A 15,133-nucleotide genomic window follows, 5' to 3' on the forward strand; every position below is an offset into this window, starting at 1 on the left:
CCACCTGCAGGCAGCTAAGCCCCATGGAGGCAGTGGAGCACAGCAGCAGAGGGGAGGAGCGCGCTTGCTACACATAAACCACACGGGCGCTTCAGGTGCATGCACTGCTGGTCAAACCGAGGGCACAGAGAGGTGGTGCAGGAGAGGGCCCCCACCCTCCAGCTATGCCATAGCAGCGTAGTCATCAGATCCTGGGGGAAGGGCAGTCAGACCAAGGTGCTGGCATCGCAGGCATGGTGCCCACAGAACACGTGTCCCACGGTCCGGGGAGCCCACACGGCTTGCACTTCACATGGGTGACAGGTTCAGAGCCTGGGAGGCTCCACGTGGTCAGTGAGACCCGACGGCCAGGCCTGAGATGAGGTGGGTGTAGGAGGACCTCGCAGTGCTCAGGCTGAGGGAGGGCCTGGCCATCGCAGGCCCAGACTGCTCGGTGTCCTTCAGCTGGGCGCGCAGCTCCAGGGAAGCCACCCTGGACCCCCAAAGTGGCCCAGGAGCCCTGTGCTCTCCTGTCTGCCCTCCCTAGCAGCCCCTGCACCAGCACAGAGGGGCGGCCACACCAAGGCTGCCGGCACTCTGTTCCCGTTTCCGTGTCGGCAAGGGAAGTGTTCAAGTGCTGAGGTCAGCTCTGCATCAGGAGAGGCCGGAGCCACAGAGCTGTGAGGCTCATCCAGAGAAACTGAGGCGGGACGGCGCCCCAGGAAAGCTAGAGCTTGAGGGGTGAGTTTCACAGCATATGCCACAGACACGGGCTGGGGGAGGGGTCCGATGGCAGTGCGAGCTCTGGTATTGCTTTCAGCATCTCCACCTTTAAGACTTCAGGCATCTTCTTCAAAAAGAAAAAAAAAACAGCTAGCCCACTTCTTGAAAGTTAAAAACACATTTCAACAGAAATACATGTCTGGCATTGCCGAGAGCCCTGTGCCTGGCCACCTCCGGCAGCAGCAGACTCCTGCTTTCGATGGCATCCCGTCCCAAGAACGGAGTCCAGAGGCTGGGGGGACCCCTGGCCTGCGATCGGCATCCCGTGTGGCCGGGCGCTGCCAGGCGCTCGACCGGGGTTGGAGGTGGCACCCCTCAAGTCCTGCCTGGGATGCCATCCTGGTGCTGCAGTCACTGCTCTTGCTTGGATCAAACAGAAGGGGGAATGGATGAGGGCAGAGTGCAAACACAGCAGCCACCCTGCAGGGCCGGGCAGGACAGCCGGCACTACCAGTTCTGGTTGTCCCAGCCCTCGTCCACAGCCGCGGACGCAGCCGCCTTCTTGGGGGCCTTGGCCCTGCCCTCCCCACCCGCGCCCTCCCAGCTCTCCCAGCCGTCGCTGTTGCTGTGCCTGTTGTTGGACGCAGAGCCCGAGCCCCACACATCCCAGCTGTCCGAGCTCCTCCTTCCTGTGGAGGCGTCTGCGCAGGTCCAGCTGTCACTGCTCGGGGACTTGGCCTTGGAGGGCTCGGAGCTGCCGAAGGTCTCCCAGAAGCTCTGGTCAATGGTGTTGTTCTGGAAATTATCCCCACTGCTGTTCTGGTAGCTCTGGCTCTCCATGGGCCTTTTCACAGAGAGGGAGACACTCAACAGATGTCACAAACCACATACTCACACTGTCCGTCCCCTGGCTCCAGCATCTTGGGTTTTAGGGGCACGGAGAACCACTCCGTGGGCCCAGCCCCCTCTTGGAACCCCACAGCCCATGTGTGGCCACAGCCCCCCGCAGCTTCACTGCCCCTGCACCTACACCTAGACAGGCAGCACTTCCCAGCCACTCTTGGGCCCACAGGCACCAGGTGGGAACTGGTTCTGTCACTCTGCAGAGGGCCCAGGGCACCACTGGTGGCTCACCTGAGAGGACTGAGATGGTCCCCTGACACACCGAAGAGAACATGAGGAAAGGAGGATGTGGCCTTCTGCCTATGAGCAGGGAGCCGTGGGGGCCTAGGGTAGGGGAGCAGGCAGGCCGTGTCTCGGGCAGAGAGGTCACTGAGCATGACACCCACACAAAGGCAGGACACTGGCTGGGGATGCTGCACTAGGGACACCACAGTCTCTCAGCCCAGGATGAGGGACACAGGGCCCTGGTGGGGCACGCATACCTGTCTGAGTGCTCATCTGTTTTTCCAGAGAAGAAGGTGGTGACATCCCGCCATCCCTTACTGCCGGCTCCCTGGACCTGGAGGGAGACCAGAGGCTGGGCAGGGGCTGCTCCGCAGGGGCCTCTGCCTTCAACCCAAACACAACCGCCAACGGCCCTGCTGAGACCTAAGTGACACTGGGAGTGCGAGACACAGGCACACACACAGCACAGAGCGGTGCTCGGGTAATGTGTGAGGTGCCCACTGCTAGATTTCCCGTCAGGGGCTGCCCCTTCCCCACGGTTCACCCTGAATCTATTGCTGCAGTGGGGCCAGCACAAGGCTGTATTCACAGGCTCACACTCCTGTCAGTGGATGCTGCTGGCCAGCACAGGCCTTGTCTTTACGACAGTGGACAGAAGGCCCGAACACGCTGGCCCCACCCAGGACACTACATGCTGGGAACATGACAGACACTACGCACACCTCAGCAGGCTCCAAGGCAGAGATCACACCAGCACTTACCTCAGAAAGGCCCAAAGGCAGCAAGTGAGACAAGGGGAAGGAGGAGCGACAGGTTAGCAGCTGACAAAGCCCCGCTGGTTGAGCTGTTTCCATATTCCTCAAGCCCTCAGACAGCCAGAGGACAGTGGCCGCCATCACGGCTGGCCGAGGCCCGTGAGATACAGCTCCTGGGCCACCTCCATGGTTGGCACCAGGCCACAGGGCTGGAATATGGAGACTGGCTCTGGCTGCACCCGTATGGCAGGCAGGGCCTGCCCTACCTTGGACGCCAAATGAGAGACCCCACTGGACACATCCTCAAAAATCCTTCCCTCCTTCACCTGTGCAGATTGAAAGGGCACTGTTAGGGGATTAAAGCTTCAAAGAAAAATGGAGACCTCAGGTGTGAAATCCCCTAAAACAGCTGCCGGGGAACCACCTGTCACATTAAACCCCAAAAAAGACTGACAGTAAGCCAGGCTTAGTAGCACATGCCCATAATCCCAGCACTCTGGGAGGCTGAGGCAGGAGAGTATTAAGTTTGAGTCCAACTTGGGTAACTTAGCAATTTAGTGAGACCTTGTCTCAAAATGTAAAATACAAGGGTTGGGGATGTAGCTCAGTGTTAAGGCCTTGGGTTCAATCCCCAGAACCACAAATAATAATGACCTGAGACCCCAACACTGGCTTCAACATCAAGACCTCTTTGCCATGCAGGCTGCATCCTTCCTCAGAAGTGCCTCCTGCCTGGGCTGGTTCATGCTTTGCTCACGCCCTCTGAGGGCAGGCGACTGGGGTAAGTGGCAGAGCAAGGGTGAGCCCGGAGACGGTGGGCGGGACCTTGGCAGGGACCTTAACCAGAGGAGCGGGTGGAGCTGGCCTCGCTGACGCAGGGGTGCAGAACAGCACAATGCCCCTGTCACGCATCTGCTCCCCCAGAAACCAGGGACCTGGTGAACGCAGCGCCTTTTGGCCACCGGTGCTGCCCATACCTTCTCCTGTGCAGGCTTGAGGACATTCTCGTTCAGGCTGTGGCCCAACTCTGAAGCCTGTTGGAAGGGACACTTTGTGAGGTCCAGGAAGCAATGCTCACCACAGAACACGGGCAGTACAGGGAAGCGCAAGCTTTGCCATGTAGGGGAAGCAGCGGGACTTGGGTACACAGGGCAGTGAGCCACGGGTCACAGAAGGGCAGCAGATGACAACAGGAAGAGGGAGGCCCTCACAAAGCAAGGCCTGCGGTGTGAAGGGAGCTGCTCCACAGTCCTCTCCCGGGCTTGGCCAGCCAGACAGCAGGCGGCAGCTCACAGATCAAGGGCAGCAGGGTCAACAGCGACCCCTAGTGGCTGTAGGTGCCTCTCTCCCCTCCCAGGGTCCCACCAGGAGAGAAGTGGCACAGAGGCTGGGCAGAGAGCAGAGAGGACACAGCGTCTCCTACAGCACTGTGGGGCCGCAAGGCCCCGGGACACCACATGTTCTCAAGGAAGGTAAAAGCACAGAGGAAGATTTTAAGAGGACGAATTCCATAACACAGGAAGGACAGTCCCCAGCAGGGTGGAATTCTCCTGGGTACTGACTATTTGATTAGAGGTAATTAAACCATAACATCAGAACCGTGCCAAGCAGCCCATTTCCCGGGGCTCCACCTGGCCCAGCCAGTGCGCCTCATCGACAGGCCCTGGGCTCTGGGTCTTGCGAGAAGCTGCAGGCAGAAAGATGGTGTGGACACAGCTCACGCGGACGGCAGGCACGTGGGGCAGGTGTGGGCGGGGGCAGCACGTGCTCAGCAGACTCGGGCAGCATGCACCAGCAGACATGGGGCTTTACCGGCTCTGGCTGCTGCTTGTAACCCCAAAACTTGACCCAGACGGCACGGACACAGGTTAGCAGAGAGAGAGCAAGGTGGTAGGAGCAGCATTTAGCAACCGGGCAACACCTGAGAATGCACCCCTTGGCTGAGCTCTCGCTAATGGTGCCGCAGGTGGGCGTCGCCAGACCTCCAGCCAGCCTGCTCTGAACTTACCCATTCCACACGGGTGTGAGTCAGCCTGACAGAGGCTCAGAGACGAGCCAGGGAAGTGCTCCCAGGGTGGGTGGCTAGCGGTGTGCAGGGCCAGAAAAGCCCTCAGAGGCTGAAGAGCCCAGCGGACAGTAAGTGCTGCATCGCAGGGGGAAGGGGCTGCATGACAGCTGCCCCTCCTTGTTCGGGGCTTGAGGGCAGGCCCTAAAAACCTGCCCACAGCACAGCAGAGCCCTGACCAGACTCTTTGCACCTCAGGGCAATGCTAGGGGCACACCAGGTTTTGAGGAAAAAAGAAACATCAAGACCACAGACTACTACGGCATCCAAATATCATGCCACCTCAGGGAACAGCCAAGGTGCACCTCCTGTGGCCAGGCGGCTGCATACCAGTGTCCAGTCCTGTCCCAGGCCAGGCTAGCTGCACTGTGGCCTCCTTCTGTACTGGATGCCAGGGAGCGGGGAGGCCCTACACAGGGGCAGCCTCCTGTGCAGCACTGCAGTGGCCACACAGATGTGATTATGGGAGCCAAGGCCCCCATCAGACTCACAAGAAGTTTTTATTTTTTTTGGTACTGGGAATCAAACTCAGGACCTCGTGCTTGCCAGGCAGGTGCTGTGCTGCTGAGCTATATCCTCCGCCCAAGAGTTTTAAAACATACCAGGCAAAAGCTCCTCTTTTGCTGGGCATGTTGCTGCACACCTATAACCCAGCACTCTGGGAGGCTGAGGCAGCAGGATCACCAAGTGCAAGTCCAGCCTGGGCAAACTAAGACACTGCCTTGAATTAAGAACAAGAATTATTCACAATGGGGACACAGCTCAGTGTAAAGGCCCTGCGTTCAATCCCTGGTACCAGGGTGGGAAAAAGCTTCTCTTTTTTACCTTTTGACTTGCTTGGGATCCAAACTTTGTAGCCTAAAAGGAAAAACAAAGAGCATTTTAGTCAGTAATCTTAACGCTGACCACTAAACTCCACTTCTGCAGAGCGAGGATGGTTCAGTCCCAGCACTGTCTCCTGATGCCACCCACACTGACAGTGCTAACCTGGCGACAGCTCCAAGGTGCCCACAGCTCCGGCAAGGCCTGGATTAGCATAAATACGTGCTCCAGGCACTGCTGAGGGCTTGGGGCACACCCAGGCCACACCAAGGATGGAGGAAGCACAGAGCCAGCTCCATCTCTGAGAGCCAGGCCCGGCAGCCACCAGCACTGTCCTCAGTGGTCCTCCCACCACCCAAGCCCTGCTCTGGCCCACTGTGGCGGCAACTCGGTGCCCAGCACACCCAGGCACATGGCTGCCCACACACTACTTGCTGCAAGGAGAGGGCAAAGCCAGTGACAGGCACCCGAGGACACACGGAGCCTCAGTCCTTGTCAAGAGCACAGAGCTCCAGCAAAGCCACTGCCGCGTGCGGGAAAGCAAGAGCCACCCAGTGGCTTCCAGCTGGCTGGGCTCATTGGGCCAGGCCGCCTCCGTCCCTGCTCCATCTGGCATCATGGCCACATGGTCCAGCCCAGGCGCTCTCCTCCAGGGCCTGCTCCTTCTGGGTACTATGTTCGGGCAGCCTGCCTCCTCCTCCAGGGCTTGTCAGATCACTGCTGAGGCACATTCTTCGTGGACACCACCACCTGTCCCAACCAAACTCCCAAGCCCTTCCTTCATTTCAAGCAAAAAAAAAAAAAAAAAAAAAAAAAAAAAAAAAAAAAAAACCGCAAGAAAATCCAGCCCACCTCACCACTACACTGAAGACCCAGAGGCACTCACAACCTACTCAGTGGGTGAGAGCAGAGGTGTGGGATCAGCCAGGGTCACATCTGCCCCCACAAAAGGGAAGATCAACCTCTGCAGGGAGGTAACCATAGAAACATCTGGGACCACAGCAAGAACACCTGGGTTGTCCTGTGGCTGCCAAAGCCTTGGGCCTCTCTGCTGGGAAGCAAGAGCCTACAGGACCCCTCAGTACCTCTGTCTCCCCGGCCGCCAGTAGGCGGCAGCCGGCACACACCGCAAGGGTACTTACGCCTTCCTTAGCTGCAGAGGCAAACTTGCTTGCTCCGGTGGTAAAACTGCTCCAGCCCTGAGGAGGCAACAGAGGAGGAAGCTGGCTGTGCCCAGATCCTATGGGCACTGTGCTCTGCCCACCTCAGCAGCCAGAGAGCATTCTGCAGGGGCACCGCAAACACCCCTGCCGTCCCTGCCGCTTGTGAGTGAGTGAGGTACCTAGCACACCCCACCCCCTGGCCACCAGCACATGGCTCAGAGTGCACCAGGCTGTCTGCACAAGGGAACTGGCCGCGTCACAGGGAGACCCCCAGGGCCAGGCAGTCTGTGGGTCCCCTCCCACCTCTGAGAGCAGACCGTGGGTGAACAGGATCACAGCCTTTCCGTGAGTTCAAGGTCTTCTCCTAAGCCTGCTAAGGTAAATCCACTCATTCACTTGTTCACTGAGTTGGTGGAACTGGGGATTGGACCCAGAGGTGTTCTTCCACTAAGCTATGTCCCCAGTGACCCTCAACCCTTTTTCATGTTTTTTTTGTTTTTTTTTTTAAACAGTCTTACTATGTAGTTTTGGCTGGCCTTGAACTTATAGCAATCTTCCTGCCTCAGCCTCCCAAGTGCTGGAATTACAGATGTATGCCACCACACCCAGCTTACGACTTAAAAAAAAAAGTTAACCCTTTTTTTAAAGACAAGGTCGTGCTAAGTTGTTCGTGTTGGCCGCAAACCTGCAGTCCTCTTGCCTCAGCTTCCCATGTAGCAGGGATTATAGCACATAAGAGTGCATGTCAGGAACAAAAACAGCACTTTTAAAAATGGTTTTTCTTATATAAGAAACCCAAAATATAAATAAAGAACAAAATACAGGTAACAGAAGGAAGGAGATCTTTTTTAACTGGGAAGGGGGGCAGTTGATGAAGGGAGGGAAGAGAGAGAAAGGGGATGAAAAAAAGGAATCAAAGAAAAAAAAAGGAAACAGAACTTTTGCAAATGGGAAAGGAACCAAGAGCGGAAGGACTGGGGAGGACTGAAAGGGGAGGGGGTGAAAATGAATTGAGATGCCTTATGTCCATGCACCAATCCCCACAAAAATGTAATCATTCTGTACTACAAACATGTATCAATAAAATTTTTAAAGTGATTTGAGTTGCAATAAAAGGAAATTTTGACATAAAATTTTTTTAAAAATCATGTAAAAGGCAGGAAAAAGAAGGGTTGACAAAATGTATTTCTATACTCAACAGCTGGCCTGGGATGTCACACCCAGAATATCTGCCCTTGAACTTCCAGAAGCCCCTACACAGGCAGACACTGCAAAGCTGCACACTGCCACCTGAGAAGACACCAGGCCTGTCTGGTGTCTGCACCAGGACCTCACCTCCTGGGTACACCCATGAGACACAGATACCCAGGGAGGTTGGGTCTGCGTCAGGCAGCACCAATAGGCTGCTAGGTTCCACAGGACCTTCAGCTCTTTGAAGGAGTGTACCTTGTTAAATTCAAAATATGTATTTTGTAATGTATTTTGGATCTAAATAATTTAAACCATATTTTTAGAAGGAAATTCCACTGAGAATAAGGAGGGGGGCCTCCAACCAGACCCATCAGAGCAGGCCATGGGGGGCTGTCCACACCGCCCGGGCCTGGGCCACCCCTTGAACTGTGTCTGCTGCAGGGGCACCCTGCAGGGCCTGGAGTCCTACCGAGTACAGGGAGGACATGGCGTTGTTAAGGAAATCATCTTCTCTCTTCTGAGGTGGCACCGTGTTCCCAAACCCCACATAGCGGTTCTCCTGGGCCCTGAGAAGGAAGGACAGATGGGGAGAAGCCACTGCCTGAATCTCGCCATTCCTACATAGCCCAGACCCTGGCCCCCCACCTCCCAGACATGTTGACCCCCACAGGACGTGCTGCTTCCAGCAGAACTTACACACAAGTCACTGGCATGCACACTACAAAGTCCCCCTACCACACTGTCTGAGGGTCCCCAGAAAGACCCAAACCCTCATAACCAGGGTTTCTGGAAGAAGCATCGAAGTAACTTAATCAGTGGCTTTAGGGATACAAATTTACTCACAGGCCAGGCAGCTGACATGAAGAAAATGCTTCCTTTTGTTCAGTGTTCAGCCTAGACACCAGTGTTCCTTTTGTTCCTTTTGTTCAGTGTTCAGTTTTCTCTATACTCAAGACTCCCAATTCAAACCTACCTGGCCGGGACTGGCTGTGCATGCGCACACGCTGACTGCTCAGCCCACAGAAGGAAGCAGCCTGTCCTCATCGCCTAAACCTCCCCCAGACACCTGAAGCATTGCCTGCTTCCCAGGCCTTACCCTTGGTAGGAGCCAAGGTCATCATTCAGCCAGTCTTCGAAAGCCTTGTCAGCAGAAGCCGTCACATTCTGTGGCTGGCCAGAGGGTCTGAAATGGAGTCAGAGGTCAGCATAGCCAGCACCAGGAGGAGCAGGAGGTGGCGGGCTGTGACCCAGCAGGTGGCCTGGCAATGCCAACTGGAATCACGTGTCTGAGTGCAAAAGCCCTTCCCATAAACCTGGAAGGCACCTAGGTGAGTCTGGGCTCCAGCTCCGTCCCCAAGGGATGCTTGGGCTCAGCTACTGAAGCCACAGTAAGGACAGCCTCAAGGGTCTGAAAAGCAGCAGACAGAATGCCACACACTAGTGGGAAAGGTGGGAGGCCCCAAGTCAGGAAACAAGCTGAAGCTGCAGCAGTGTGAAGGCCTCCTGGTGGTCCTACAGGACAGCAAGGTTGTGCTGGCTCCCAGGGCACAGAGAGCCTCCTGTGCCCTGCTGACCTGCTCCTGCCTCCACACAGGAGAGTCCCTGCAGCGGGACCTGCGACGCAGCCATTGTGGGGGGGCCGCAGGGTGACGGGCAACTATCCACATCCCCAGCCTGCTACCATCCTACGGCCATACAACACACCTAGAAGGAGACATGCCAAGCCTGTCTGAACAGGGTGCAATGCACTGGGTAAATTTTCTCTAAAAACCCATACTGTTGCAGCAGTTTCTAAAGCTGGCTTTGCAAACAGCTCAGTTGGAGTCATTTCCATGGCAGTGGGGGAAAGAAAGCTTCTGCGGAGTCCTGAGCTACAGCCAAGATTAGGGTCCACTGGGAACAGTACTAGGCCTGGCCAGCAGGAGTAACTACCGGTGGGCCGTGGATGCCAGTATCTTGGGCTGAGGTGGGGTCCAGTTCTGGGCAGGCGATGACTCCAGAGACCATTCTCTGCCTTCAGCCAGAGTGGCCACCTGAGAAGAGGACAGGAGACTGTTAGGGTGCGCACACTTCCCCTCAGGGCACTCGACCCCACATGCCAGTGCCCCGCAGGCAGCTCCCCTGGGCCTCATGCTGCCTGTGATGAGTGACAGAGTGAGCGAGCTTGCAGTCAGTGTAGTTCAAACTTCAAATGCATAGGGATGCATTTATCTGGCCCCAGAACAACAGGCTTGCCAATTTCTCAGAGGCATTGCCGCCAAGATGTATGAGAGGCATTATAATCAGTTCCTCTCCTCCAGTTAATTATAGGGCACTTGGTCCCTCCTCAGGCAGGAAGAAGAGCTTGCTCTGGATGAGGCAAGGGTCACATGTCTTTGTTTACACCTGAGCTATGCGCAGTCTCAACTGACAACGTGCCACAAATGTGGTGACTCAGTGCCCCCGAAGCTATGTTCCAGCTGCCATGAACTGGTGGCACAGCCTGGACACCAGAAAGAGCAAGCAGGCCTGTGTTTACCTTGTCCCTGAAGAGTGCTGCAGCTTTGCTGTTGTACTTGTCCTGCAGGGACCAGCACGGGTCGTAATCCTCCTGTGACTCCAGGAACTCTCGGAACTTGGCATTCCCACCAGCCTTCATCTTCTCGAGCTCCATGTCCTTCCACTTGTCCATTGTAACAGAGCGCACGAAGCTAGGAACCAGAGGCACACCGGTTATCCAGGGCCAGGCAGATAAAGGAGCCTCCCCACCTAGGGCGGGCTGTGAACCAGACACAGTGTTTCTTGTAGTGAGACAGAAGCTAAAAGAGGCTACAAGGAGGCTGCGCAGCCAGCAGCTGATGAGCCTGGCCAGAGTGGCACTGAGTGGGGAGCAGCCCCTGGTCAAACAGTACTTTGGGTGACAGGTGCCCACTGTGACCCAGATGCGAGGTTAGACAAGAGGATCCACAGGGCTGAGCAGCAGGACACTGACCTGAGATGCACCCCAAGCCCGCGGTGTTTCCCAGAGCACTCCAGACAGATCCAGATGCCGTAGGTCACGCTGACCCACTGAGGGTTGAATGCACCACACTCAAAACAAACCTGCAAAGGGCCACGTGCAACTCAGCAGGTACTAAGGGCAGAGTCTGACCCCAAAGACCCAAGACATGTCCCCAGAAAGGTGCAGAGGAGGGGCAAGCAGCATATGCAAGGCCTGAGGGAGAGAGCCAGCGCCGGCAAGCATGGAGGGGCTGCCTGGGTTCCAAGGGAGGGGGGGTCTGGGTGAAGCCTAGACACCAGCATTAAGAGGAACAGCCCCCACCATAAAACTTTTATGAGAAAGATGAAGTAAACCGTGGGTGCAACCTGAGCACCACAGCAGGAGCTCCGCCCCCTACAACTGCATCAGTGAGCCCCCCACGACACTGGTCAGCTCCACCGACCACTCCAAGGAGTGGCACACAACCACGAGGCACGGCCAGGGTGCACAGGCCGTGGAAGCACAAGCACCCCGTGGCTGCACAAGCACCCCAAGGCGTACACTCACATTGTTCTCATCTTGCACTCTGACTTCTTTGAGAACTTTCCTGGTCCTTGGGCTCGCCATAATGCTGCAAAGGAGGAAAACAAACCCTTAAGTTTACAAATGGATCACTTTACAAGCAAATAAACAGACAGCTCAAAACCACTACCGAGCGGAAACTCCGAAAACTTTTGGGGAGTCCCTTGGAGGGGACAGGGCAATGTTGCCCCCTACGAGCAGTGCACAGCCCACTCACTGAGGCTCCTCTTCTCTACCCTCTGTGGTGCCCCAGGCCATGCCAGGGCAGTGCTTAGGGATGCCAAGAAATAACTGGTGGCATCCACGCTAAGTACCACCGAGACTCCATGATTCACAAAAGGTCCTGTCTCACAGCAAGTTCTTTACAAAACACGCACAAATTGACTGTTAAACGTGACTCTATCTAAAAAATAAGTATGACAGAGGCTGGGCCCCCGGCCTTTGAGGCCGGGCAAAGACATGTTCCTGACTGATGGTGTGAAGAGGCCAGCCTGCTGGAGGGTCTGCAGGTAGGTCCTTGGTGGGGCCATTCTGAGAGGCAGAAATGCCAGACGGTGAGGCCACTGCAGGACAAGAACTGTGGCCCACATACCACTCGACTCCCAGCGACCCCGGTGGGGGCAGCAGCAACGAGGCTCAAGCTGAAGAGAACAGCTACTTATTTCTTTATAGAACTAGCAGCTGCAGCGAAACTCAACTTCAACTGGGGCCCCACTTAGTTCACAACCAGGAAGTCAAAGCTGGAGGAAGAGGGTGGCACCAGCAGCAGTGTCAGATGTAAGGTAACTTCCTGAGCTCTGCAAGGGCCAGCACCAATGGGCCTGGGTTGCAGGCAGGGCCAGGACCTGAGGTCACTGCTGCCCTGCCAACCCCCAGCTGTGGGGTCACCTTTCAAGAGCTCATCTACCTCTCTAATGGACCCACACGCTGCTCCCTCCTCCAATTCACAGAGCAGCCCAAATACAGAAAGCACACAAGCACCCTGCAAGCGGTGGGAGTTACACACAGCGGCACTGTTGATACTTTCAGGGTTCTCTCCTTGCTACTTCAATGCTGTGCTGAAGACAACTGATTAGATTGGCTTTTCTGTTCAGTTAGGTGGAGCTTATTCTGATGTGCAATTTAAAAAAATAATAAATCAGATTCCCAGTACTAAAAAAAAATCAGAAAACTGTGCCCTATATTATTATTACTATCATCATCATCATATCACAGTACTGAGGACTGAACCCAGGGCCTCTGCACTGAGTTATATCCTCAATCCTTATTTTAATTTTGAGACAGGCTCTCACTAACTTACTAAGTTGCTCAGGCTAGGCTTGAATTTGTGATCCTCCTGTCTCAGCCTCCCAGAGTGCCAGGATTATAGCCATGTGCCACCATGCTCAACCATTTTAAATCTAAATCTGCAAAAATAAGGCATTCCCCAAGGAGAATGCTAATTCTCCATACACCCAACCTTCTCCCTTTGTAAGTCCCTGCCTCTTAACATTCACTAGAGCCCATTTTTAAGCTATTTGAGATTAGAAAATATTTGTTTTCTGTATGTGCATGAAACAAAACCTATAGCTCACCCTAGGCTCCCTTCCCCTCCATAATTCTTTGTGCGAGGACAGTGCTTGAAACCACATGATGATGCTTCTTCTAGCCTGCAGCAGTCAGACCCAGACTGACTCATTCAGTAGGAATATTGTAATCACAGTAAGAGTCTACTTATACACAGCACCGAGGCTGAGACTGGGATAAACACACAGAGACACCACAGCGGGTTTGAGCTTCACAAAGCCCTTTGAACACACTCTTTTCACAACAGTCACCTGCGGCCCTGTGACTCTGACAGAGGGGCCAGCAGACAGAGACCAGTGCGGCTCTCTCACTCAGCCTGACTCCATGGCACTGTGTTTGCGCTCAGGTGTCCACAACTTGGTCAGCAGAGCAGAGGCAAAATAAGTCAGGACCTGGTGAAACTGCTCTGAATTTCTAAGTGTGTGAAAGACTCACTGACTTCCTTGAGAGACAAAAAGCACCAAAAGTAAATGACTTGGCGTAGAGCTACATTAACTCTCCTGTGCGGCTAATCTTGGGTGTTTAAGTGCCTTTAGTTATCTGAAATGTTAAGTTTCATAACACGAAAACAAATGCCTCTTAACTTCAAGAGCATAAATATTGCTTATGTTGAGAAACAGTCCAGGAACTCAACACCTGAAACCCAGATGACAAAAACATTCCTCCTTACATGTCGAAGCAAATGAGTTCACTTTTACTAAGTTCACTAAGCCACTTGTCAGACCAAAAATACATTTGTTTTTTAAGTTGGAGCATGCTCCGCCTCTGAGACCTAAAGGGACGTTTCAGGACATCGCTTACTCCTAGTGACTCTATCTGCATTAACAGGTAACAGGGTGACTCTATCTGCATAACAGGTAACAGGGAGAAATACTAATTGTCTTTCTCACAGCTGTCTGAGGTACTCAAAGAACCCATGTCTAAGTACATGTTCCTCATCCTAAAGAACTTTGAAAGGCATGATACGGTCCCAGAAACGGATGTCCAAGCAAAGCTGAGAGCTACCTTATCTTTTGGACCAACAGTTAGGGCCCCACTTTGCTGCTGTCATTAACTGCGTAGGGCAGGAATAAGAGACCTAAGACAGACAAGTAGAATTCTTTCTCAGCTTGGAGTTGTTTAACAGGGCATAGCTCTTCTAGACACAGGTAAACTGAAAAAAGAGTTAAACGCCTCGTCTTCGTGTCTTTCCCTCCCTCCCCCGAAACAATCGCCCACGTCAAAGGGCGAAAACGAGAAAGCAAGCTGAGACTGGTGAGACTGCACAGCCCCTTCCTTCTGAGGGGTGCAAGCCGGTGGGATTCCCGGGAATCGAGTGGGCTGTGCCAGGCCGCGTCTGCGTCCGCAAGAGCTCGGGAAGCGGGTGCTGGAGGGGACTAACTGGTGGGCGACTCCTGATCCCGTGCGGGACTAGAGCGGCTTCAGACGGAGAGGGGTCACGGCAGGACGGCAAGGCTGGGAGGTACACGCGAGAGAGCCGGGTGCTCGCGGGGACACTGGCAAAGGACGGGGGACGCGGCCAGGTCCTGGGGGCGCGGGGCATTGCCGAGGAGCCGGGGCGTCAGGCAGCGTCGGGGCGCCAAGCCGTGCGCTTACCTGGCAGGAGGCGGACAGGGCCGCCGGGCAGGGCTGGGGTCGAGGTCGGGTCGCGACTAGGCCAGGGTCCGGCAGCGCACCGCCGAGCCGCACTGCACCGCCGAGCCGCACCGGGAGTGCGGGTCGCCCACCAGCCGCCAGCAGCTTCCGGCTACGTCCCACTTCGCACGGCCTCACGGGAGACCAGCGGGGCGGGACTTCCGCTTTCGTTCCCGAGCCCGGAAGCGCGGTCCCGTGGCCGGTCGCTGTACCTCGTCCTTCCGCTCGGACGTACGTGGACCGCGCGGCGATGGGCAGCTCCGGACCTCGTAAGCAGTACAGGCAGCACCCCGTAAAATGTGGCAATGAGCTCCCGCAACTTGGGACCCTTGAAGCTGCCTCGCTCAGCCGGGGGAGCCGGGGCTTCGCGGGCACTGGCCGGAGGCGAGGCGGGCGGGCGGCGTGTGCTGCCCTCCGCCTGGGCGCGAGGGGCAGTGAGCCGCGGACCCCCGCTGTGACAGTGGGCTCCAGCAAGCTGTTAAGGTGATTGCCTGGAGATTAATCGCGTGATTTTTGGTGTTGTGTTTGCTTTGTGCCTTTCTGTGTTATTCTTCACTGGTCTGTA

The 15,133-nt window shown here is 55.4% G+C and overlaps 1 protein-coding gene across 12 annotated transcripts; it reads right to left on the bottom strand.

Moving 5' to 3' along the window:
* Window positions 1-90: 90 nt before the first annotated feature.
* Arfgap1 (ADP-ribosylation factor GTPase activating protein 1) lies at window positions 91-14,681 on the bottom strand. 12 transcript variants are annotated; one of them, XM_013507465.1, is made up of 15 exons: window positions 14,530-14,681; window positions 11,353-11,416; window positions 10,798-10,907; window positions 10,345-10,516; window positions 9,759-9,859; window positions 8,923-9,009; window positions 8,296-8,392; window positions 6,615-6,671; window positions 5,476-5,508; window positions 4,398-4,427; window positions 3,563-3,619; window positions 2,852-2,911; window positions 2,088-2,164; window positions 1,837-1,929; window positions 91-1,546 (listed from the first exon to the last, which is right to left on the bottom strand). In XM_013507465.1, the coding sequence occupies exons 2-15, from the start codon at window positions 11,410-11,412 to the stop codon at window positions 1,210-1,212; spliced, it is 1,371 nt and encodes a 456-aa protein (XP_013362919.1). In that variant the 5' UTR covers window positions 11,413-11,416; window positions 14,530-14,681; the 3' UTR covers window positions 91-1,209. The 12 variants fall into 12 exon arrangements, with proteins under 12 accessions (XP_013362919.1, XP_013362921.1, XP_013362920.1 ...); XM_013507467.1 differs by lacking the exon at window positions 2,852-2,911; XM_013507466.1 differs by lacking the exon at window positions 4,398-4,427 and having other exon boundaries at window positions 14,530-14,680.
* Window positions 14,682-15,133: the final 452 nt, after the last annotated feature.

The sequence above is a fragment of the Chinchilla lanigera genome, unplaced genomic scaffold (genome assembly GCF_000276665.1).
Source record: "Chinchilla lanigera isolate Chin_1 unplaced genomic scaffold, ChiLan1.0 scaffold00127, whole genome shotgun sequence".
Taxonomy (NCBI): domain Eukaryota; kingdom Metazoa; phylum Chordata; class Mammalia; order Rodentia; family Chinchillidae; genus Chinchilla; species Chinchilla lanigera.